Below are 25,349 nucleotides of genomic sequence, written 5' to 3' on the forward strand. Positions count from 1 at the left end.
TCTCATTAATGGAGCTTTCCTCCTTCGGAAATTCCCGCCTTTTTCAATCTAAATTGCTTTTAACCTCACCACTCGATCTTTTATCCACCAATGCTTCGTATAATACCTCTCTCTGCTATTTTCTCTTGATTTATTTTTACTCTGCATTTAATATGTGTTGGTGCAAATACAATTTCGTTTATGATATACGTCACAATGTATGGTTAAGGTTAGATTTAAGAACAGCCAGAGGTTGTACCTTGCTCGAAAATCAAAAGCTCTCGATACAAGTAAGTACTGACTGCGTGTTTTGTGGCAGGTAACAGTATTTGCTGGGAAGATGGGTGCATCATCGCGGCGCAAAAGTCGTGAACGTTTGAATTCAAGAATCATGGCGAAGGTAAGACTAACGATAAGTTTCGTTCGGAAAGGAGAACGACAACGTTCCTCTTTCCAGCCACGATCTTCCGTATTATCAGAATAAATAACGTTGCGTTGAGGATTGGTCGACGCGTGTCACCAGAGTAAAAAATTAATATTTAGTTTTGTGTACGTAAGTGGTGGGGATAGAAAGATAGACGGCGCCACCGTCGACACGGGGTTTCGGGGGTAGAATCTGCCACTGATTCAGTTGGATTCAGTGCCGTTTCGACAGCGACTAGAGGCGATAGCTGTTTGCGTTCGTCCTGTGTCCTGGTGTCACACGCTGTCGAAACGTTTATCCCGTGTCGCATTATCGCCTAACACCTGTCGGTAGTTGAACTCGGTGAGTGGTATTTTTGCCATATTTCCCGTTAATTTGCCAATAACTCTAAGTCTTTCAGTTACATGGATCAGTAAACGGTTGTGCCCTTATTTGTATCCTTATACATATATTATATGTATACTTGGATATGAAATAAAGTTCCTCCTTTTTTTATTCTTCCACTTAGATTGAAGTACATCTGGAGTACTAATTAATTCGTACATAATAGTATGATAATAGCCTCAATTATTCTAGTATTATCTAGTACAAATACAATAGGTTCTCTTCCATCAGATAGATATTTTTGTTCCATTTCACTGAAAAGAACCCAAACATCACAAAGTAGAAACGTTTCAAATACATTCACAACGCGTTTTCTAAAGTGTGACGTCTTCTTCAAGATCAATTATTTGTCCCAGTACGAATCAAAAAGTCCTTTCCCATTTTGTAATGCAAGGCTGTGTTATCGAGATATAAATATTTAAACGAGGAAATGGACGCGCAGCCGCATGGTCAGCTGACTGGAATGTAAATGATGTTCGCCAAAAGTCTCATGAACAAACTTTAATTAATTATATCTACATATACAACGAATTACATATATGTATAACGATTTCAAATTCTGAAATGGTAAATGATTCTTCGATTTCTTTTTACGGACAGAATCGACTCTGTAGAAAAATTCCATAAATTGATACTTACTTGAAATGAATCCTTGGGCGAATTTACATCTCACAGGCAATTAATTAATAGTAAACCTAGACAGCGTAGTATACCGAGGATAGTGGCGAATTAAAAGATATCTAGGGATCGCGTTCACGGTTGTTGCATCGTCGGTAGAGAAAATCATCTTTTCGAACGGCCTCGCGCCAAGTACACGGAATGACTTTAATCCTGGAGGTTTATCGCGGTCGGTGCCTCGAGGGGTGTGCGGCTTTCCGTCTGCTCCTAAGGTCGAACGTTTTCTCGAGAAGACGGTTTCCTTTCGTTACGGGAATCCTCAACTTTCCGAGATATTGCGCTTTCTCCTCGTAACTACTCGCTTCCCTCGTTTCCTTCGCCTCCAGCTTCTTTTTCGCTTTGTCTTTTTATTTCTCCGTCGTTGCTCTCTCGCAGCTCCATTCTTATTTCGCTCGCATTCTCTCCCTTCCGGGTCATGAATTTTTTTCTCACGGATCACTATACGCGTTGCACGCGTTTGCATCCCCAAGCTATGTTTCACGACGTCGTTTCAACACTTAACACTTTGTGGTTGCATTTCATAAAAGGTCCCTGTATTTCTGTTCGTGCTCTTGTATTCTTCAAGATACAAGTAACCAAAACTTGCATCCATTTCATAGATATTACAAATCGACGCACTAACTTTTTTACCATTTTGTAATTATTAGCTCTGGCGTTCTTGCGATCGTCAAAACGAACACGAAACGTTATTAAAAATCCACCGACTCTTCACGCAACGGGAAGAAGTTTGCCTTTCGCAGAAACGCAACAGCTGCGAGAAAAGTTTTTCTCGCGGAATCAGAGTTGAAAGCCGGCGCTACGTCTTGTTAAATCGAATCGAATTTCCCGTCTATACTGGAAAACAAGCCTTCTCTCGTTAAACTACTTTCTCCCCTCGGTACAGCGACTCTAGATCGAAGTACATAGACACTGTGCGAAACTTGTTGCGAAGCTGAATTTTCCATTCATTTTTATTGAGTTGTGACACACGTACAACGTGCAAAGAGTTCGATAGTTGTCGTTGCATGAATAAATTTTCTCAGCCCACAAAAGTGGGGAAAGGTTTTAGAAAGAAAACTTTTTATTGAATAACGTTGCAAAATCCTTATTGCACGCTTACAGATGAAACTTTCACGATGCAAACGAGACGTGAAATAGATTTTGCTATTATTCGTTACCCTTAGCGAGATCAGAATGAAAAGTAATAATTAATGGTAATGAGCTACCGACGACGGAAACCTTTTTAACGAATGCTTCTAATAGAAATGTAATACTACGAGAAGCTTTTTTTATTCCATTACATAGTACGGTCCTTTCTTCTTTTGAAAGCTTGCAGACCCCCGTTTTGCAACGCGTCTGGCCAGACGCTTGTACTTGCGGTGCCGTTTGAAACTATTGACGGTACTATGGCATTGACTCTTTAAACATGTTGGAACGATTCGGGAGATATTAACGCAAGCGAGAAAAGAGAAAATCCGCGAAGTAAGAAATAACGAATAATGGTTCTATTCTCTTCGAAAAGTAAAAAATAAATCTTCAAAAGGTGATTTCTGTTTTCGGTCTGACTCGTGCGAATTAAACTCGTTGTATGATATTTCGAGGCTCGACATTTTGCGTGTACGTATATTAGCAGAGCATCGATCGCAAACGAAATAAAAACAACGATTATAAAACGTACAAGCGTAACTTTCCGCGTTACGCGCCGTCTCGTTTCGTGCGATAATTGAATCCGAGCTAGCAATGGGGCGGTCAATGTTGCTGCGCGATGAAAGTTGATGAAAAACCTTCGAAATGCACGATAGCCTTGAACTTTGAAAGTTTCAAATGTCGCGTAGAATATTACAGCCTCGAAGGATGTCGAGAGTTTCCGGTTTCCTATTCGAAAACTCTTCGGACATTTTCGTCGAGGCAAATCTCAGCGCTTCTTACGTTTCTTTAGTTAGTTTCAATGGTTGCTACTGAAGGTTCGTTTTGCAGGGATTAACATCTTTGTAAGCTGCTGGATATTGTAACGTAGGTGGACTTTTGAAACCTTTCGCGACATATTATATTCGTGAAATAGTTTTGAGGATAAAAACGGTGTATTAGAGACGGTGTAAAGAAATATTCTTATTTGATCGATGAAAAAATTAGCACAAGAAAAGCAAAAGTCAATGATTTCCAACAGACACGAAGCGAAGAATAAAATGTTGAGACGGGCGCTGTTCTCTATAGTTGTTCGACCATAACGCGACAATTCCACTGATGGGACACTCCGGACCGTCTAGCGACGGGGCGTTTCAGTTGAAGCAACAAGCGAGACTTTGTTCGTCGGATAAAAAAGTAATTGAATCGACAATTACATTAGATTATTAATGGATAAATGCAATTGGCCATTAACCTCATTGATTCCAGTAGTCATAGCTGATCGTAATTGTTGCAATTCAATTAAACACGTTCGTCTATCGGCAACTCTTGGGAAAGATTAGCCAATTTTTGATTGATTAGTTCGGTAGTTGGTTCGGGATGTTGGTACACAATCATCGCCAGTGTGAACTCGCTTGTGCCATAACCGCAGCCTAATATCTCGTGCAGGTTAACCTCACCGGGAAGTCCGGTTACACAGAGCTGGATTTGGAAGAAGAACTCTGCAAACGCGCAATCGATAGAATGGTGTCGAGTTCCCTCCATTCGAGTATCGGCGGTTTCCCTTTGCCCTACCCGACAGTGTCGTTCGTTTGGATTGAACCCAACGATTACGAGAGGAGAGAGAGCTCCAGTCACGAACGAAGTAGGAAAAAGGCGGAAAGAGCGTTGACGATTCCCTTGGGGTCGACGAAGCTACAAATTTTCTCCGTTTTTCTCTTGCTGTTCCTTCGGTCCCTCGCACGTACGGAAGACAAACGATCGATGCTCGTCTTCCGTCCTCGAGTCCCGAGATTTTTAAACGAGATTCGAAACGAAAAATTCAAGTCCCTAGGGTCACGTTCCAGTAAGGATCCCCGACATTGTTATTTAATACACGTATTTCTACTTCGATTAATAATTAAGTTAGATTAATTTAAGTTAAGTTAGTCTTGAGACTCGAGAACGAATCCGTCGGGAGTATCAGTGGTAATTGCGACACGAAGAGTCGTGATCGATCCATCGTTTATGACGACGCGTAAATAAATTATTACTTCTTAGGAATGGTTACATGGCTGAATAGTAGTTTTCTTTCAGAAAAAAAAGATGCCAGTGGTATCATAATCACGACCAATCTTTCGAACGGTTCCATCGAGCGTGTAGATCCCAGCCGCGACAAACTTTTCCAATAAACGGGCTTTAGGATCTTTGGCGAGCGACAAAGAGGAAGAACCGCAGCTCAAACGAGAGCGAACTCGAACAGGTCGGTGTAGAAATAGATCGGCCAACGTCACATGTTCCCGCCTTTGATCGTTTCACGGTAAATCGACCAACCGTTACAAGCTCGCGCTCACGAATGGCCCGGCGCGGCGTGACTCGATCGCGCGTCTCTTTATCCACGTTTTCTGCAAAATTATACATGCGAACGCGACCTTTTTTCCCCTTGAAACTATTTTTCATTCGGTGCTCGACGTTTAGCCAATGCTTGGTTTTAATAACTCTCGAGAATGAGTTGATTTCCTGTAAGAACTGAGAGCCAGAACTGATCTTTCCTACGCGCTAATTCCGAGCTTCGTTAGATATTTTTCTATGCTACCGAAGGGTCTTTAAATAAAGAAGGCTAACGAGTAAAGACTTGTTTGCGATAGATCGCTGTCGGACGGTGATCAAGTTCGATCGGTAAACAGACGACTATCTTTCGACCGTCGCGCGTTAAATTCGAAGCTCCGAATTTAAATTCTGGCTCGCTAGACCGCCTCTCTCGCCTGAATTCATTGTCCATTCCCGTGAACCTCCTACGCGGCCAACGAAGGCGTTGGTTCATTCGTTTGGTCGGTCGCTCGGGTGGAAACGGGACGCTCGGTCGTCCCGTGGCCCGTGGCCCGTGGCCTCCCTCCATCCGTGAAATCACGGATCCTAATAAACTCGCGATGAAAAACAGATTTTAATTATAGAAGCCTCGCTTACCAATTTCACCACCCTTTCGCGCTCCCAACTAAAGTTCAAATGGCCTTTTCACGGCCCTTTGGTCGATCAACGAACGGCAGCCGTCTAGTGTATCGATACCGTCACTGTGCGACACCGAACGACGCCATACCGTTGCCTTCCACAGAGCCGATAATACGGCAAATGGAGACTCATTTGCAAACAACGTGATATTTATTCGGCAATAACATACGCGAAATACAAATACGGATAAAGAGAACAGAAACCTGTATAGATTCCCGTGTTCATTGTTCGAACGAATAATACACCAGCAGAATGAATGATTGCTCGCTAACGATGAATCGAAATAGTTGTTATTTCATTCGTTCGGTCGAATGAAAAGAACTTCGCTTCTATTTTGAGCAAATCTTTTGAAACAGACCACCGTCACCGCTTACAACCCCCGACTCAAATAGAACAGCGAGCAATGGTCAGACACGGCAGCCAAGCTCTACCCTATACTACACTTATCCCGATGAAACTTTCAACTTTCATAATCGGTTTCCTCCAAGCCTCGTCTCGTAAAAAGCCACATTTCTCATTTACCTCTGCACGAGAAATCTGAGCGCCGTAGCAAACCGTAATGACCTTCCGTCTTTCTCCTCTTACAGGAGTAGAAGCTTTTTCTTCTTCTTGTACGTTCCACTCCGCGTTCGATAAAATCGCTAATAAGAGAACTGCCATCGTCACGGCACGAAGCAGAGACTATATCGAGATGTGCGTCGAGAGGTATTTGGCCCCTCCGTTTCTTCGTCGAAATGGATCGTTCCACGGGTAGATGGACGGTACACAATTCGGTTGTACGACGGGGGAGACGTTTACGACACTCGGCGGATCTGTCTTGCCAGGGGGTCCCATGAAAAATGCGGGCTAGATAAAAACGCGACCCGCTTGTCAAAATACGAGTAATTATTTTGCGGTTTCTCCGCTGGGAGGAACCCGAGAGGACTCATCAATTATTCTGCGTTTCCTCTTCGCAAACACGATTTACTCGTTGAAACTCGTTAAATGACAATGATCACAGTATCGAACGAAAACAATCGATAACCTTTCGTTGAAACGCGTTCTATTAATTTTAACAAACAAGTCCACGGAGTTATATTTTCAATTTACCAGGGAACGCGAAATTCAAATAAAGTTTTATGGAGGAAGAATTCATTGTGCGTGTCGCTCGGTACGGGGAAATTTCGTTAAAGGTAAAATTCAATTATCCGGTTTTTGCGAGCCGAACGAAACGTTTGATCTACCTTCGCGTTTACAAAAGCTCGAAGGAGACAGGAAAGGAAAGTTTCGTTCTTCTACCGGTTTGCACTGCGTAAACTGTAAACACAGTTTCGACTTTGTAAATGCTAAAATTGTAGATACGAAAAGAAAGTTATATAAAGGATTTCTCGCGTTGCGTTAAGTTTGCACGCGATAAAGGTACTCGCGCGGTGCGCGTGGCAAAGGATACTGCAGTAGCGAGTAATTTAGGACGCGGCTGCGTTTCGCGTTTCTCGGTTTCGCGTGCTGGCTGAACGTTCGATGCAATTTGAGCGGAGGTTCGTTAGACTCCTTTGTAGAAATCGGTGGCGGCGGCGGCGGCGGCAGCGGCGGTGACGTCGCAGGTAACTAGAGCTAGCTGCTGGCATACGTATACATTATTTTGTTGCGCGGCAAGGGTAGCTGGTTCGAGCGAGATTGCGCTATCGAGCTCTCCTGCACGGTATTTCGGTTTCCCTCGTGTTGCGTGCGAATAAAAGCTCGACGCCGAACGTCGGAACGACGAATACCTGACCGTCGCGTGATACGGGAATTACGGTCGTCGATTCCCAGGAAATCCGCGTGAGTTGATTTTCAAACTGTTCGATCCTTTTAAAGAATACCTTTTAAACAGAGATGGGCACACTTCACAATAACAGCAAAAAATAAATCCTTTTTTACCAAACATTCATCGAGTAAAAGCTATACAATTTCCGATACGTGATTTCATCTGAATTATATAATCATCTCGTGTTTCGCATCGAATGCCAGTTTATCCAACTAACCATCGGACCGAACAAACGTTGCGAGTGAATCGTTACGAAAACTTTTCTATCCTATTCGAATGAAATTCTACGCGAGCCTCTCGCGCAACACGTCCCTGCTCTTCCTTGATTTAACGCTCCAATTTTAAACGCGTTTGGCGCTCCGTTGCGTAGATAACGCGTGATAAACTCGGGTAAACCGTTAGACATTGACTAGATCGGATTAACGATTCCGACGCCGACGCCGACACCAACGAGACATTCCTCGTAAAAGTGCGCAATTTCTGCACCCTGGGATACCTCGTTTCGAGTTTATCACGTTCGTGAATTTTCATGGGAAGCAGGGACCAACTCCGTCTAATGCAAGGGTCTATGCAAGCCAGAGATGAGCTGGACTTTCGTCATTCTTTTATCTAAACGTGAATTGCGACCATCCGCGATGCAGTCTGTAAAAGATTGCTCCTGATTTATGTACAAGAAACTGCATAATTCCATCTAAAAAAGCGAGTGTAAGCGCGTATTGCCCCGTGCATTTTCGGTACACTAGTTGCGAGGAAACAATTATATCATCCACGGATATCCCCCATTGTAAGATTTACCCTTTGCTCCGTCTAAACTTTTTCGCAATCAACTACACCTTGACTGTGTTTCCAGAAATGCCCCGTATAATCTCTTGATAAAGAAAAAAAATAGAGAACAAACAAGCGTCAAGAGCAGAGAAAAAATACGAATACCGGTAACACAAAAACACGGCGTCCCTTTGATAACATGGCCGCGAGCTATGTAGATTGACTAGATAAAGAGATAAATATGCATGCGATGAACGTGCGTGTATCATGGTACAAAGTATTGTTATGCCTTTGTTACGCAACTTTAAACGAAAGTCTACGTTTCGCTGTTATTTATATGATAAATTTTTGATTCGAGAGGGATCACTAATTACCACAAAAGTAATTCCACGGTTAATATGTAAGGAGAACGCTTCGCATACGGTACAGAAATGAAATAGCGAACGGAATACACGGGTGTTCTACGAAGGTCTTTGTTCGCTTCCATCAAACGCGTGCCGTGACGTCGTTCGCGTGGTTGTAATAAAGTAGGGTATTTTTATTCCGACAATAACAACGCTCAACTTTTGTGCAGAAACTGAGTGAACAGAAAAACGGCAGCCTCTACAAATAGAACCGAGATTGAGAATTCGATTGAAATACATGCTACCGTTTCAGAGAGATTCGCTTTCAACAAGTGGTTCGAACTATTAGCCCGCACGAAACCTAGCAAACGTAGATACATATAAACTGACGTTGCGCATTCTCTAGCGAGCAGGAGGAAAATAGAGACTCCTGTCCCGTTAAATTGAATTTTTCTTGCTTCCCGACAGGTCAAACTTCACCTCGACTATTTTACGATTTTACGATACCGCGATGCAAATCTGTACTCGAAGAGGATCGTTGAAAATGTCTTGTACAAAGAGAAAGAAACGAAAAATAACGTATTATAATATAGAAATATTATAACACGCGTCGTCCTTGTAAAGAAACTTGTTCGCCAGAAACGTCAGACGTCGTGGAATCCAACGCAACGTCTCGTCAAGGGACGAACATAACGATCGAACCGACATCGCGAGTTCGAATGCCTGGACGGTCCAAGATCCCGCATTTCAAATTTGCTTCCAGCAATTTTCGCGCTCGTAAATTGAGTCTGGATTCCAGTGGGTTCCCTTCTCTTTCTTCTTCCAGGCGATTCAATAAATATGTACGTACATCACCGGTACGTGTACGTGTAAGAATTTTCTAACCCGCTATTGCAGCGAGTTCTATTTCATCTTCTAGAAAAAGAAAAAAATTAAACATTTCTTTCTTTCGTGGTATTAATATCGTCGTAGCTGTAACATTTTTTTAATTTTCCTCTCGATCAATGTCTTTAAATTAAGTCCTTTTTTTTCTGTTAGATTTACAATTGTTTGCTGAAAGTTTCGTCTGTTAAAAAGGGGAAAATTCGATACGCTCTAAACGGATACGTGGAAGGTTTTGCAATAGCGTTGCCAACTTTTTTCAAGTGTTGTTTAACCTCTGTTTCCAAGTGCAAAAGATTAAGGATGGGGGAGGGAGAGAAAGGGGACGGCAGAACTTGATCGCGCATGTAAATTTGTTTAGGGAAGGAGGTGGCACCGAAGGGTACGTGCAGTAGGCAAAGTCGAGTAGCGCGTATGTAGCGAGTTCAAGTAGACATCGACTCCAAATGTTCCCGGAAATTAGCTGTCACGTGTTGTTAGCTCTTCGATGAATTTTCGTGTAAACGCCAACGAAGCGAGGAGATGAGTGGTTCCTCTTCCGTGGTTTGACCAAACATCAGATAAGACTTACCAAACGCGGTTCGAAGATTGAAATTACCCTAAGGATTTCTCGTTGAAACGATATTGCTTCCCAACAATTTTGAAAACAAAGATAGAGAATAACGGTTTGTTTTAAAAACATCCTCGTATTTCCAGCATTTCTCAAGACAGCACTATGAGTTGAACTTGTGGAAAAATACGAATTCCGTATCTCTTGTCGTTTTACAAGCTCGTAAAGGTTCGTTAAAATCGAGAGACAGATATGAGAAAAATTCTGTTCCAAATAAAAAAATAACGAAACGAAACAAAAGATACGTACAACTTCTGATCCGTTATTTGTTCGATGAAAATTGCAATTCGCGTTTGAAATGAAATAATGTTTCTCGTTGAATGGATGAAAGCTTATCCGATTAAATCTCTATACAGAGTTTTATTCGTCGCGTATTCTGCGAATAAAATACCACGGAACTCCGTAAGGGAGGAGGCGTTTCGCGGATGTTGTTTGTCGAGGCGCAGTTGCGCAACGAGAGTCTAAGAAATCGAGGAACAAGTCCAGCTACCACAAGCCTTCGGTCAAAGAAAAATAGTAACGAGTTAGCATCGGTGTCGTCGGGCGGCCGTTGTGTGGCTATAATTTACAAGTGAGCGCGACGGAAGTTCGTTCTTATTTATAGAAAGATTCAATTTCCCGATGCGTGCTCGAGCGGATCAAACACAACTGGCTCTTTCTTTTCACGCGGAGTTCCGTATTCCTCTTACCCCCTTTGTCTGACCGTTTCGCGAACAATCGCTCCTCATATGGAAAACAAAAGTTTGGTTTACTGTGTGAGTTTTGTCCCATTTAACGTAATCGTGATACATCTTCAGATTTCTAGAAAATTTCAATTTTTCTACCGTTGGAAAACCACCCTTATTACCGACAAAATTTCATTTCATCTAAGCGAGATAAAAATTGTTTCTTCTAAAGTGATCGTCCTGCGATCCTTCTCATTCATCGAACAAGGAAACTACGCCTCCAGGAAAGGGTAACGAAGCGAAGTCTATCTACCAGCGTATAGTCGACGAAGCGAACGAACAGCTTAGCAAAGCTTGTCGCGAGATAAATCTGTGTAAACGTTATCTGGGTAGAATGAACGCGACCACCGAGCCTTCCTTACGAACACGCGCACTGCGCAAGCACATTCACTCCCTCTTAATCACTTTGTCTTATATATAGTGTGACAGATTATAGGGAGAAAGTTTTTTTTATCTTATTCAATTATTGACGACTTATTAACGAGGCAACGGCCAAGTTCCTTGTGGCGCAGGAAAAACTGGCACGTAATACGGAAGAAACCTCGCGAATGGCCTAATTTTGTTACTTTTACGAACTGCCGAGTAACGCGATGCGCTTGAAATTATCACCGCGCATTTATCCCTGTTAATTTTCCTTTTATGATCTTGTTTTACGGTTTTTCTTGCGTCTAGATATACAACATATACTGCTCGACCCACACGCTGCACGGAAGCATCGGTGCTGTAACGTATGTAGGAAGGCACGCCAAGGATTCATAAGCGTGGACACATTCCTCATCTTCACTCGCAAACGACTTTTTCACAAACAAAACGAACAACGGATTTATACGGACGGATCCGTAGCTGTAAGTACTCTACGACTGTTTTAACGCAGCTAAAATTCCTCGAAGACGTTCCGCTTTAGTTTTTTATAACAAACTACGAATGTGCTTGAATTACCAACAAAATTTCAAGCATTATACATATATTATGTTGTATATTCTAGAATTTGAAACCCATCTCAGCAGTGGTTTGGAGAGATACAAAAACAAATGGCGAGAGTTTGCATAAACATCTGCCCTATTCGAGCTTATTCCCAAGTTACGGTCATCCCTGTACTCCAACAATCCTTAACCACAAACCAAGCTATGTAGTATAGTTTAGTATCCTACTAAACTGTCTGTGTAGAATGTCCGATAACTACTCGTTTTACTTAATGGAAAGTTAACAAGGTCATCTTGTCAATTTCTCGAATAATCGATCGCATGCATTATTTAAAAAAGTTCCATCGAATGTTGTACATTGCGTCTGATTTATGCATGATATTTCAGCCGAGAGTAGCCAAACAGTTCTCGAACGAACTTGTTACTCGGGCTGCTTGTTCTTTAAATTCAAATCCATCGGATTTGTATCGTCGAGACCACTCGAAAGTTTTTGTTTATTCAACACCCGATCACTTCGACATGATTATTCAATACGCTATAAGTGAAAGAAGGGTAAGCTATCCAAAGCGAAGAGGAAGGAAGGTAAATTTTAAATAAAGAATGCAAGTTAAAGAAGGATAGAGAGATAGATTTCTTTTCCATTGTTTTCTTTCTCTCCGATCCATCGCTGTATAAGGATACAATATAATTTTCCCTTGGACGGTTTTGGGATAAGTGGCACGTTGTCCCTCGCACTCATCTCATCCAAAGTTTCCCTGCTACGCGGCAAGATCCTTTGGGACAATATTTTCATCCTTTAGGCAATGCAACGTCGAGTTGCCTGGCTCGTTTGACGCGTCCAAGCTTATTCTACACAATCAATCCTACGACACGAGACTACGAGGCATCGACAGCCAACCATCCACGAGGGTGCATTGTTTATGTTAGGAGTCGGCAATTTACTACCCCATGTAGCCTGTCGGATATTATTGTACGTTCTGCGAAAAGCGAATCCTCTTTAAATGAATCTCATAACAGAATCAGGGAATTTTTGCTTTAATATGCATAGAATAGCCTTAACGCGACGCAATCCACACGTGGATTAATTTGAATATTTGAGATACTTTGGAAAATGTTCTCGACATACGTTGACGGTACCAGATAATGGTACATAGAGTATACATATGTACATAGCGAGCACATTCCGCTAGACGATACAAACGGTAAATGGTATATTCCACGCAATGAGTTTCTTCGAACCGAAACGAACCGACGTGCAACTTTGAACACGCTTTTACAAAGACGATGGAAGTCAGCTTATCCGACTTAAACGCAATTTCAACGGTAGTACGCTCGAGGAGAGATCGAGGAACCAGTGATTCGTAGTTGAGAGGACTCGTTTCGACCAGCGAAAGAAGACGAATCGTTTCGAGTCGAAGCAGTCGATAGGTCGCCTTCGGTGGTTTATCGGTAAGATTCCGCGAGAGTTGCTCTCGCGTCCGTGATACGAAAACGCGATGCATCCAGTCTGCAAAGTTTCTCCTTTCGCGCGAACAACTCGCAAACACAGATTCGGGCCGCAAACTATTATAATACAGTCGATACAGTATGACATTGGAACAATACTACTACTTATACCCCGACATGGGAAACAATTTCTACCCAAACGTTATAAATGATTTTTACGTTCGGACACGCGAAACTGTTTCGATCTGCGTCGATAAAACGACACCTCTTTTCTGATCAAATCAGCAAAGGACGCTAGATCACGAGTAGGCGCATGCCAGGGTTCTCGTTGTCCATCTTGAACGCGATACGCGATCCTCTTGACGTCTTTCATTGTTCCGGTTTACGAGCTTTCATAACGCTGCCTACGAGTTACGAGCACACGAGTATTTTTCAACTGGCAGCTAGAAAAGCAATATCCGTGCTGTCTTTGTCCGTTTCTTTCTGCCGTATACCGTTGGTGATTTCGTCGATTGTTCGCGAACACCGTTTGCTCCTCCATTTTGTATAAAATTCTCTCTGAAATTGCAGCTTGCGAATAATAATAAAAATGACAGCGAATAGGCATGTGAGCAGAGCAGACGGTTGTGGTCCTCTTCGAACGAACCTTCGTTTTCAATACCTCTCTAATTGTTTCACTCCTGTTCATATTTTAATTACGTATAAAATCTTGTTACCCGTTTTGCTATTAATCCTGTCGATACATTTTAATATTAACCGAACGAAATAATGCTAGTAAATTGACGTCCCACTTTATTAATAACGTTCCAACGGATAAAATATCAGCAATTTCATTCGATACGATCTAATAACCAGTTGTAAAGCTGCCTCAGTTTTCAGGCCATATTATATGGAAGGTATATTTTGAAAGTTTCGTGTCATAAGAGAATTACGTACACTTGCCAATTAATAGCATCACGCGGCAGGTGTTGCCGTGGAAGTCGGCGGTTATTCGACGGGCGGCTTTTAATTGGACCGCGATTTACCGAAGCAGTCCCTGTCGGGGCAGGTCGAACCGAAAACGATAGAACGCGATATCGTTCGGCCGTGTCGCACATCGCGCAGTTTCTGTCGACGAACACGCGATCGGCACGGCCATCGCGACCCGTACTGGTATGTGCGGTTTGCGGCTTCAGCGACCGAAACGCTAATTAGCTTCGCACGCGGTCGTCCTGGCGAATAACGCCGACCAGAGTCCGATAACAAGCTGTAGCTTTTTGCTCTCGTTTGCTGTTATTCCGAATACACCCCTCTGTGTGGGTTGGAAATGTCGAAAAGTTCACCTGCTGCCCGTACGAAATAAATAATATAAAACAGAGAGTATAAATAACCGCAGAATTAGACCTGGAGGTGAAATAGAATTCGTTTCCGACCGGGGAGATATTCCAGAGGTCAGTTCTTTGCGTGAAACTCGAAACCAGAAGAGAAATCGTAATCGGGATCGAAATCATATGCAGAGAAGGTAAATTGCTACGTTTCGTGTATCGCTGAATAGAGAAAACATATAAGAGCACGCAACCGCGATTCCCCGTTCAATGAAACACGCCACTCCACAACCGCGAACCGCGAAAACATTTAGCATCGATAACGAGTTTAACCGGACACGCTAATGTTTAACGTAATTCCGCCTAAATTGCACATCCCGCGAGAGTTTTCCATAAGCAGCGAGATTGTTTCCAGCGACCAGCTGCGGGATACGCGGTTGTTTCGGATGCACAGCGATCAGGAACGTTGGTTTACCAGGCTAAAATCCAACGCAAGTACAAGTAACGAGTAATGGTCAGACACTGGCTTTACCAAGGCTGAATAATGGCTCGATATACAATTTCGATCAAATTTTGCACACGTGTAGACAACTTTCTCATTTAAAGAACAAGCTACTTACATATATCAAGCTCTGGTTTGTGCACTGTTCGACGAATTTTTTGACCTAACATCTACGGAAATAGGGCGAAAAAAAGAAGCTAGTCAATCACAAGATTTGAACGAGTACCTCCGTATCTCGTCGACATCGACGCGAGTGGCTTGTACGTTTTTCAACGGTTAGGATCACCGATGTAGACGTTGAACGGACGAACCGATTGGTCCCGCAAGAGGAGCGTTCCAGCATCCGACGTCGACAGCGACGACGCCTCGATTGAAACGACGAAAGCGACTCCAGCACGGTGTTACTATCAATTGATACCGCGGCGCGTTAAAGTTCGTATTTCTTGACCCAGATCCTTGTTTCCACGCAGACGGCTTTAATTCCCTGGTGTTAGGTGAAACGCGTTTCGATCGATTATAGCGCTCGCTGCGACGCTTTCAAAGCAGTCTCTTTTGTTTGCTCTTCAACCTCGTATCGTCGCCCGCGAAACGAATATAATCCCAATGTCGACGGATAAAGAAATAATTGAACCCAGTGCTACTACCCGTTGCAGCGTACAAAACACGCGTCAAACTATTCTCGACGCGAATGGTTCGTTCAGCTCTGTCGGAAACGCGAGACGCTGGTTTCTTTCTTCCATTCCATTGTACTCTGTACAGATGACTCGTTTTAGAGAGAACGCACGCCTAACACGAGCGAAAATGAACCGAACTTTGGCAAATTTTAGCAAATAGGAGAAAGCGAGGCCGGGGTTATTGCTACATTTGCTCTGCTACTCTGTCATCTTTTCGAAACTGTAAAACATGGAACAACAGTGGAGTTGTACGCGACTCGAATAGTTTTAGTCAGTTCGCAGCGTTCTCAAGCGATTACAAGCCATTTTTCAATCCTTAACGATCGCGATGTATATAGAATTTTCGACCAACCTTTTCATACCGTCCCCATCTTACCCCGCTTTCCCCGATATAAATGAAATTAATGAGTTTTAACGAACACCAATAATTACGGCGTTTCGTCCTAGATCCGCTGAAGGGCTCTTCTGCGAAGAAACGATATGATTTTCGATGCTCGTTAAAATCCATCAATTTCATTCGGAAATTCGGTAGAAAACCTTTGGAAAGCATTACTTCAAATTAATCTGTGAATTCAAATGAAACATTTCAAACAATTTTCGTGCTGGCTAGACCATCCGAAAAGAAACAAAGGAGGATAGGAATATCGTCTCTGATAAACGGTTGCAGCAGCGAGAGGGTTAATCGTTCGACTCGTATTTCATGGAAACAAGCTAATTCCTGATTCCGTGATCGTTCACGATTGTCTCGTTCATCCTAGGTATTTCTCCACCGGCGAAAGCCACGGATTGTCCGAGTCTGTTATCTTCCTTCGTCTTCTTTCGTAACGAAGGTATATCTGGTGGGAAACTATGGTCGAAATCCTTCTGGCAGTCATCGCTCATCGCGACGGATAACGAATCTTCCTTATTGCTGGTCACGCAAACGCGTTTGCGAGTCTCGTGCACCGGCTCGAATCGAGAGCGTTTTTCACAAAGATTTATCATTCTTTCGATTATGCACTTGAAATTTTAGCAACCTAACGTCACGATAAAAAAAAAACCTCCCCGAGGGAAAGCAAAAAGATCGAGCGTAATATCGATCAATCGCGATAGCTAATTCTTGTTCCGAACGTAATCTCGGTGTCGCTAATCTATCGAAAATTTCCTTAAGGAGCATCAACTCGGACGCGGTCGTAGAGATTCGATCGCGATCGCTGGACGGAAACGGAACGTCCTTGCCTCGTGGGTGGCAAGTCGAAGGAAAATCGAATTATCGTCGAATCGAGTCGGATCAGTCCAGAGGAGAGAAGCAAACGTAGCAGAAGGAGCAGAGATAGAAGAAAACAGAAGCGGAGTAGAGTAGGGTGTGGCTAGTTCTCGGGGGTAACGGAGGAAATAAAAGAAGAGGATATTAGGTTTGTAGAAGAGGCGGTTGGTCGGGTGGTCGGGGTGGCTGGGTTTCAGACGACCACCGAGCTAACCGGCTGCTGTCAGCCAATGCCTTCCTGAGGTGGTGGCGTGTTCGCGCTCCCTTTTCTCGAGTTTCTAGTCGAGACATGGCCGATCTCGAGAGGATCAGATTGGTGGTGCTGGGCGGTGCTGGCGTCGGGAAAAGCGCGATCATACGGCGATTGCTCGGCCAAGGATTCAACGAGAGATATAGGCCTACAGTCGAGGATCTCTATTCGAGAGAATGCGTTCTGGGAACCCTGACGCTCAAGGTCGACCTTCTGGATACCGCTGGTAAGCTGCAAACTTTTCGTCGCGCCTAGACAAACAGAATTTTATTCTATGAATTTTACTACGAATAAAAGCATCTTCGATTTCAGGCGATTTGCAGTTTCCAGCTATGAGGAGATTGAGCATAGCCACGGCGCACGCGTTTCTTCTGGTCTACGCTACAACCTCGTTACCAAGCTTCGAATGCGTCAAGCAATGCTTCGAAGAAGTCAGAGAACAGCGACCCGATTTCCAGGTACCGATCTGTCTAGGCAATCTGGCTTTGCAGAGGGATAAGTGTGAGTTAAAGGTAGCGACGGAATCTTAACGTTTCTGATCCTTTCTCGATGCCGTTCGACAGGAAGTACCGATCGTAATTGCCGGAAACAAGCTGGATCTTGCACCAACGCGGCGAGAGGTGGCCATCGAGGACGTGAGCGAATGGGTATTTTGCAAATTGCCGAAGCTCCGAGCAAAGGTGATGGAATGTTCCGCCAAGGACGATTACAATATCAAAGACGTCTTCAGATGTTTCGTCGCCCTGTCCAGAATCGTGCAGAAGAACAACGCTGGCGAGTCTGACGAATCGGGCCTTAGACGAAGATGTTCCGCGTACGGATCACGCAGGTATTTCAACTCTTTCGCACCGATCACTCCTTGTTTCCCTCTAGAGGAATGCCATGACTATTCGAGGACCGATCCCGTGATACCAGACAGTTGTAGCTCCATACTCGCCTCTCCGTCAGCAATTCAATTTATCCTTTCACTTCGATTTGATAATTTCAATTTCGAGTTTCGCAACTCCGTTAATTGCGAGCTATTGTAACGAAAAACAAGGAATTCCCGATAACACGAAGCAGTTACTTCACACCTTTGAACGTATCGTGTAACAATGTAGTTTAATATGCAAAAGCTATCGCGTACGCGAACGCAATTTCGATGTCCGGTCGCACTTGCTACGTATAAAAATCGATTCGTGCTTCCTTCGAGTTAAATTGCTTCTCGACGCGCCACTGTTTCCGGGGAATTTGCGCGAAAACTAAATTTCCATCGGTTCGGTCTGTGTCCTCACAGAATAAAAGGAGAATGAAAGCATCGGTCGGTTCCCCGGAGGCTCACTCGATTAAAGAGTTACGTCACCTTTGTGGCGAAAAAAGAGAAACGAAAATAATGTTTGTTTTAATAAAAGAATGGGTCGAAAAAGATTTGATTTTGGAGCAATTTGACTGCCTGGTACCTCCAGCCCTTTGCATTCCATGATTTTTCACTGGAATATGTTGATTAAATCGGTAGGTCTGGCAGCCCACACGGCAGAACAGGGAGCGCCGGTGGACACGGTGGGAATTCCCAGCAAACAGTCGCGGCACAAGGTTCGAACGTCGTGGCTGTTACAGAGGAGACGAAGAGCAAACCGCGCAGTCGAAGTTTGATCCGACGCGCTTCGCGGAAAACGAAGCAGCAAATCAGGGACGCTCACACGGACGACTGCAACATCTCGTAATTTAATCATCGCTCCCCCCGATCCCATCCTTCGTCTGTCGACAGCCGGTAATAAAATCGGTAAGATCGAACAGGCTCGATGGCAACGCGATCGATCGCGCGGCCGAGACTCTGTACGCGAGACGGTGGTAGCGGGAATACTAGAGGCGGAAACGCATCGTTGCCGTGTTACTTGAACGCACAAGACGTAATTGCTATATATCCGCTTTGCTTCTGAATCGTCCTGTAAATTATCATTGTTTGATTATTTAAAAATAAACATGGGAACCCTCGATAGGAATAACGATCTCAATTATTTTCGTATTGCCAAACATCTTGTACATGATTTCGCAAAGGTTTCGTGCGTTCACGTGGCGTGATAATTTGTTTCCGTTTGAATCGTAAAATTTGGTAGAAACACCTCGAACACCTTAAACACCGTTTTGTAAAATGTTCGTTTGTTTTTTTCTGAGAGAGACGCGATTTTGCTCGAGTCCTTTCTACCAAACGTCAAAGACTCGTTGGCCGGACGGTCCCCGCCATCGTTCGATCGCTTCCCGTATGGACTTTACGTATGGTATTACGAGCGAACCGTTTTAATTTCCACAGAATTTACTCAGCTCGCTTCGAAAAAAAAGGGGAATGAGATATTGAGCGCGAACGATGGTTGAAACAAATAATTCCCGTTCCGTTCAGTTTTCGCAAATATTTATTTCAATCAAGACCGACTCGTGCAAGTTTTTGCAAGCATGAAAATATTTGTATTTCGGCAAGTATGCACACGTCTCGTATACGTATGCGTGTAGTGCGTGTAGGTAAGGACAATTATAGTTTTGGGAAATGTACCTGTACCGGCAATCTGTCTGGAACACGTTGCGTTTCATAGTTGTTAGGCTAGCTTAGGGGTGGGGAACCTTTTAACGTACGAAAGGATATCACTTCAGGTGATACCTTGTACGACCAGACGCTTGTGTACAATCAACTTCGCCAAAAGTTATACAGAGATACACACCTACGTATATATAAATTAACGTCATGATTTACATCCATACTGTTAACGGATAGAGATTCATTCTTATACATTTCACATCAAATTTCAAAAATTTGATTCGGTATTAAGTGAAACTTGTAAATAAGTCTGCTAAGGTTTCCTTTCCCTGTGCACTCCAAAATAGTTTTGAAATGCAACGTCGGCGTCGTACCACCAGATACGCAGCAAACCGTACAAAACAAAAGAACCTTGCAGTTTGATATAATAATATCTGGATCCAAGGCGAGCAGCATATCAATTTTTATAATTCCATATACAATTTAATTAAATCTATTTTTCGACCCGTCTTTTGTACACGCACATGCTTGCAAAGGGCGTTGATATATGTATTTATCAGCGAAACTTAGGTGACCGTATTCATTCGTTGAGATCGAAACGTATGAGAGCAACGGGGCTAGTAAAAAATGTTTCTGTGCTTGACGAGTGAAACGAAAGCGAGAGATGATTCAGCAATTGCGCGATATATTATCGACACCTTTTCCAACAAATAAAAGCGTGAAAAATTCCGCGATCCAATGTGAAAAAATTCAAATTCGTTGCATTAGAAACAGTAGTCGAGTAGTAATCCAATCCAATCGAATCGAATCCAAAATAGAGACACAAAGCTACCTACGGAAGCGAGTCGCTGGAATTGTGGCAAACGGAACGCAACGAATGCGTCGATCTCTCTACCTAACTCAAACCTATACACGTTCAACCGCATACTCGACCAATCGATTGTTCCATGCCAATATGCGCTCGCATTTTTTCCCTTACATTTCACACTCTTTTTTTCACTTTTATTTCCCTATTCGAATAACGATTTGTCATCGGTTCGCCGAGTTGCATTCGCTCGTCGATGTACATACAGAGTGTGAAACGAATTATCATTGCAAGAAATAATTTCCATTTAAAAATGTATGCGATAGAGTACAATTTAGACCTAATCTGACTACACTGTATCACAAATGTTTGCCTCCGACCCCTCTCTTTCTGAGTCCTCTTCAGAAATAACTAATTCAAAGTCCATAATTAGAAAAGTATTTAATATAAAGATTAGTATTCATTTTTCTCGTCGTTTCGTACAGCTTTAAGTAAGCTTTCAAAGTAGATCGACGATCGTTTGTTCGATCTTGATAAACGTGAAATTTAAAATGGACCGAATGTGTCTCGACGAATTATCCTGTCCGTCCTCTTCTACGCGTTACTTCGTTGGTCCCATCGAGCGAATCGGAGTTTTGTCGATCGAACGACTTGGTATCGAGGTTCACATTTTCTAGACCAATAATATCGATACGCGTATGCGATAGCAAGATTATTAAAAGTCAAGTAATTTTTGTAAAAAATAATATTTCAGTCAAAGGTTTCAGCCCTGAGATGAAGCCATTTATTTTCAGGCCACGCGGGCCATAGTTCAGGATGTTGAGTGCAGGAATGAAGAACAGTCATCCGAATGTACGAGCTTAATAATCGTGTAACTCGATCCCGAGTCGCTGAAGATTCAAATAGCTACGATTGCCGAGATGTAATACACACGCATACGCGTGCACATACATACACACACCAGACCAATTTTACTAAATATTTTGTGACTGTCTGTTTGTCTAAACTGTAAACACCAAAGTAATTATCTGTACCCTGTAAGAATAACATATCTCTTCATCGATTTCGAGAACGTACGTAAATCCATTTCTCCCGCTGAATAATTCGTAATGCGTTGAGTAAGGGTAGAAGAAAAACTAGAAAAACAAAAAAAAGATATTTTTATTACTGAAAATTAAAATCTTGTTTCTTCCTATTTTAATCTAGCGTACATGTAGTCGTATCGTACGCAAGTGTATCGACGTGCCATTATTTGTTAACATGTATAGTATCGTGTTTCGTATTAACGTATCACTGTGGCTACGCAACAACCCAAATCGTGGAACGATTGCTGCATGTCGCGTCTACGGAAGCAAAGAATACAAATCAATGCGTTATCAAATGAATCAAGCTAGTCGCTCCCGATACCATGAAATTCCGTAAATTGTATAAACAAATACAATTAACTGTAAATAATGCTTCTTGAACGTATTCCGCGAATAGCAACACGAGGAAGAAGCAAATAGATTCTGAAACGACTAGCTAACGCCCCTGCTTCTTCTGCATTATAAATTTAAAATATATTATTGTTTGTTGTTTATGCTGTTCTTGTTATTATTTCACGTTACAACAAAATAAAGCTAAAGCCTCATAAAGAGATCGTAGTGACGTTAGAATTTGTATCCGAATTGCATCCATTGTCCGTTCCATAGAATAAATACTTAAAGTGTTGAACGTAAGGCTGGCAGTGTTCTCCTTTAGCAAAGGCCGTTGTATTGTGTAACCGTACGTTGCGCTGTTCAAAGAATTTGAAAACCGAATGAAACAAAGTTGCATCTTCGGTTGCTTTTGCCGCTTCTAAGAATTTTCGGGCGGAGACTTGATCAACCATTCCAACGGATCTAATGTATCTGAAATAGGAAACGCAAGAGTCCGTTAAAGGTGTTCCCTCTACAAACTATTTTCTTTGAGAGTATTAGGGATATCAAATAATTTGTAACACTTCTGGGAGAACATTTACCGTAACGCCGGCAAGATATGGCCCTTCGAGAGGAGGACCTCGATTATTTCTTCGTGGGCATTTCCTAATCGTTTAAGCATATCCAAAGCAAGCTGGTGTGCAGCCGGATATAGGTTTTCCAAAGAGAGTAACAGGCACGCCAAAGGTTTTGAATCAGCAACCACGTGATATTGTAGCAACTGATGAAGCTGATAGTACGCTTTGCGTTGTACCAACGTTGTGATAATTAACTCGTGTAAATAATGCTGCACGGGTATTCCATGTTCTGCCAACGATCTAAAACAAACGTCGAACCGAAAGATGTTTTTAATTTTCTTCTCTCATTTTATGTTTTATCGATTAGACAAACACCTGATGTATTCGAGGAGAACCCATATGATCATTTTCGGTTCGATTGTATCTTCGGGAAACTTTGACAATATATAACTGTACGTGTCGCTTTGATCAAGCAAGAGCTTGTACTTATAATTTTCCACTACAGTGCCAATGTTCTTCACGTTACTTTGTAAAGGAGTGCCCATCTAGTCGAAACAAAGTGAACGTTGATACAAAAACAACAAAGTTCAACAAACGTACAAAAAGACACGTCACCTGACTTTGTATTTCGCTTTCCAAGTAATTCCTGTACACGGAATTCAACTTGTCGAATACAGTTGGCATATCCATTAAACTAACAGGTAATTGCATCATGAAATTTTGCAACACCTGTATTAAAGCTTGCTTCGCGTTCGACCGTTGCATTAAAAATTCGACCAGCAACACTTTGTCCGTGATAAGCTTCACCAATGCCTCCAACTGCAGTTCAACGTACCTGATCGATAAACGTAATCGAGTAAGTTTCCTGTGTTTCTGCACTCTTCAGTTTCTGTTTTCCTCTCTTTAGATTAAAGTACCTTACGATGTCGCGAGCTACTAGATTGGAACAATCGGAATTTAATAGACCTACCTACCATAGGCAACCCAATTTGACATCTATGACTATGTTTGGCTGAAAAACCACCCAATTTGGTGAATCTGTTGAACATTGAGGAAAAACGTGTATTACGAACAGAAAATATTAACTGATCATTTTTGCAAGGATACACAATTGGCAAGGCTGATACGTTTGTTCCGATAAAGTTGTACCTGGAACTTTTAGATTGTACGGTTTTATCGATTTCGCCGGTGCCACGCTAGTATGATGCATTACAGTGCCGTCGCTCACGCCCGATAACATGATATCGAAAATCATTGAAGTCTAAAAGATTATTTAGTTTCATACAGTGAACAATTCATATTAGCGATTCTATAGTTTCTAAACTCACTTTTGAAGCTTGATGATGAACAATAATAAGATTATCTACAACGTTGATAGCAAATCGACCACTGACGTCGAGCTTCAAAACGTGACTTCTTTTAATTGTTGTCATCCTATATGAATGATACATGAAATGCAAGTACACACAGATATTAAGGAAAACTTGCTTGTATAAAGTTAGTAAAACTCATTTTAAATGAGTTAAATTCTAAAATTAAAATGGCTTTTAACACGTACTTATGAACAGTGTATACGTATACAGAAGCAGCGCCCGTCGAACGATTAGCACCTGGTTGATGGCGCAACAAAATAATACAGGGTGTTCCATATAGGACTGCCAGAGCTACATCTCTTTCCGAAACTGCTAGTTTACCTGGTTTCGTTGTACTAGGCTCCACTAAAGCAATTTCATCATGGGGCAGTGTATACTTTTCCGGTACATTGGCAATTGCTAATAACTGATTAAGCTAAACTTGTGAACGTCTTACTTTCAAATTTTGTTAACTTATGGAGATTCCCCAATGTTACATGTAATGCCTGCATTTGATTTCCTGCTGTACCAGATGATAACAATACTAACTGACTTTGTGGACAATAAACAAACCAATTTACACCTAAACTTAAACATTTTATAGCTCTAACACTTCGTTTCTCAGGATTCACCTAATACAACAAAAAATCCTTATATATGTATGTTTACCAAGCAATATAAGTCTTAAAAATAATGGTTTATGCTCTTACTTGAAACAATTCGACTCCATAATCAGTGACAAGCAATATTTCATTTCCATGTGTCCAAACAAATCCCAAAATAGTGGCATTCTTTCCTTTACATGGCTGTGAATATTCTATATTGTCTAATCCAATGGTAGGAGAATAGTTGACAAATTCGACAGAAGTGTTTGAGCGTTGTATAGCGAGTATATTCATATCAGGAGAAAACTTAATGGAAATAACTGGACCCTTGTCTTCCATTCGAAAATTTATACTTTGATTAGGTCCTTTAACTAATACGCCTGCAACACCTCCCGATCGAACGGCAAACACCTGAATGCGAACAGTTCGTTATTGTTTCTTTCTGATAATTGAGCTTTATGTAAAACGCAAGTAAGTAAACATCTAACATCCTAACCTGTTGTTTCGAGTCGTCAAAGAAAACATTAGTTAGACAGCTGACCGATTCAAATTTAATTGGATCAGAAGACAGTTCCAAGTAATAATCATCGTCGGCATCTTGACTGGCAGTTGCCATATCTCACCGTCAATTTCCTACTGATTATTTAATATTTTACAAAAATTCTCTCAAACTCCAAGTGACACTAGTAGAGTTGAGCTTTTCTTCTATTTGCAGTGCGTTATTGCATTAGTACAATACACTAGTATAGGTGACTTGTTTTATACTAGTGGCGCCATCGGTGGCAAAATGCCCAAGTTTGTAGCGAAAATAGTTGTCACTGGTTCTGTATGATGGCGCCATCGATTACTTTAAATCGATTTTTTTATTTATCATAAATGCATAATTAATACGATTCTTTGCTGTATAACACTACAGTGTATTAGTTAATATGTTAATTGTTCGTTGTTATGAATAGTTATTTAATCCAGAAATAATTATCGACCCTTTAGTTAGTGACGCCATCTAGTAGTACCAACAGAAACTATTTTCATTACAAACTTGGGCGTTTTGCCATCGATGGCGCCACTGGTAACAAAACCAGTATTAAA

The 25,349-nt window shown here is 42.1% G+C and overlaps 2 protein-coding genes across 3 annotated transcripts; one reads left to right on the forward strand and one right to left on the reverse strand.

Annotated features, from left to right (window-relative positions):
• Window positions 1-336: 336 nt before the first annotated feature.
• On the forward strand, window positions 337-21,967 carry LOC128873598 (GTP-binding protein Di-Ras2). Of its 2 annotated transcripts, none has more exons than XM_054117291.1 (6): window positions 337-379; window positions 11,342-11,514; window positions 16,669-17,240; window positions 17,327-17,472; window positions 17,578-17,843; window positions 18,510-21,967. In XM_054117291.1, the coding sequence occupies exons 3-6, from the start codon at window positions 17,054-17,056 to the stop codon at window positions 18,715-18,717; spliced, it is 807 nt and encodes a 268-aa protein (XP_053973266.1). In that variant the 5' UTR covers window positions 337-379; window positions 11,342-11,514; window positions 16,669-17,053; the 3' UTR covers window positions 18,718-21,967. The 2 variants fall into 2 exon arrangements, with proteins under 2 accessions (XP_053973266.1, XP_053973265.1); XM_054117290.1 differs by lacking the exon at window positions 337-379 and adding an exon at window positions 610-745.
• On the reverse strand, window positions 21,472-24,986 carry LOC128873597 (regulator of MON1-CCZ1 complex). Its single transcript, XM_054117289.1, has 11 exons — window positions 24,757-24,986; window positions 24,366-24,671; window positions 24,113-24,287; window positions 23,862-24,021; window positions 23,632-23,737; window positions 23,411-23,564; window positions 23,278-23,341; window positions 22,919-23,138; window positions 22,679-22,848; window positions 22,328-22,603; window positions 21,472-22,217 (listed from the first exon to the last, which is right to left on the reverse strand). The coding sequence occupies exons 1-11, from the start codon at window positions 24,874-24,876 to the stop codon at window positions 21,956-21,958; spliced, it is 2,013 nt and encodes a 670-aa protein (XP_053973264.1). The 5' UTR covers window positions 24,877-24,986; the 3' UTR covers window positions 21,472-21,955.
• Window positions 24,987-25,349: the final 363 nt, after the last annotated feature.

This window comes from Hylaeus volcanicus, chromosome 3 (genome assembly GCF_026283585.1).
Source record: "Hylaeus volcanicus isolate JK05 chromosome 3, UHH_iyHylVolc1.0_haploid, whole genome shotgun sequence".
Classification (NCBI taxonomy): domain Eukaryota; kingdom Metazoa; phylum Arthropoda; class Insecta; order Hymenoptera; family Colletidae; genus Hylaeus; species Hylaeus volcanicus.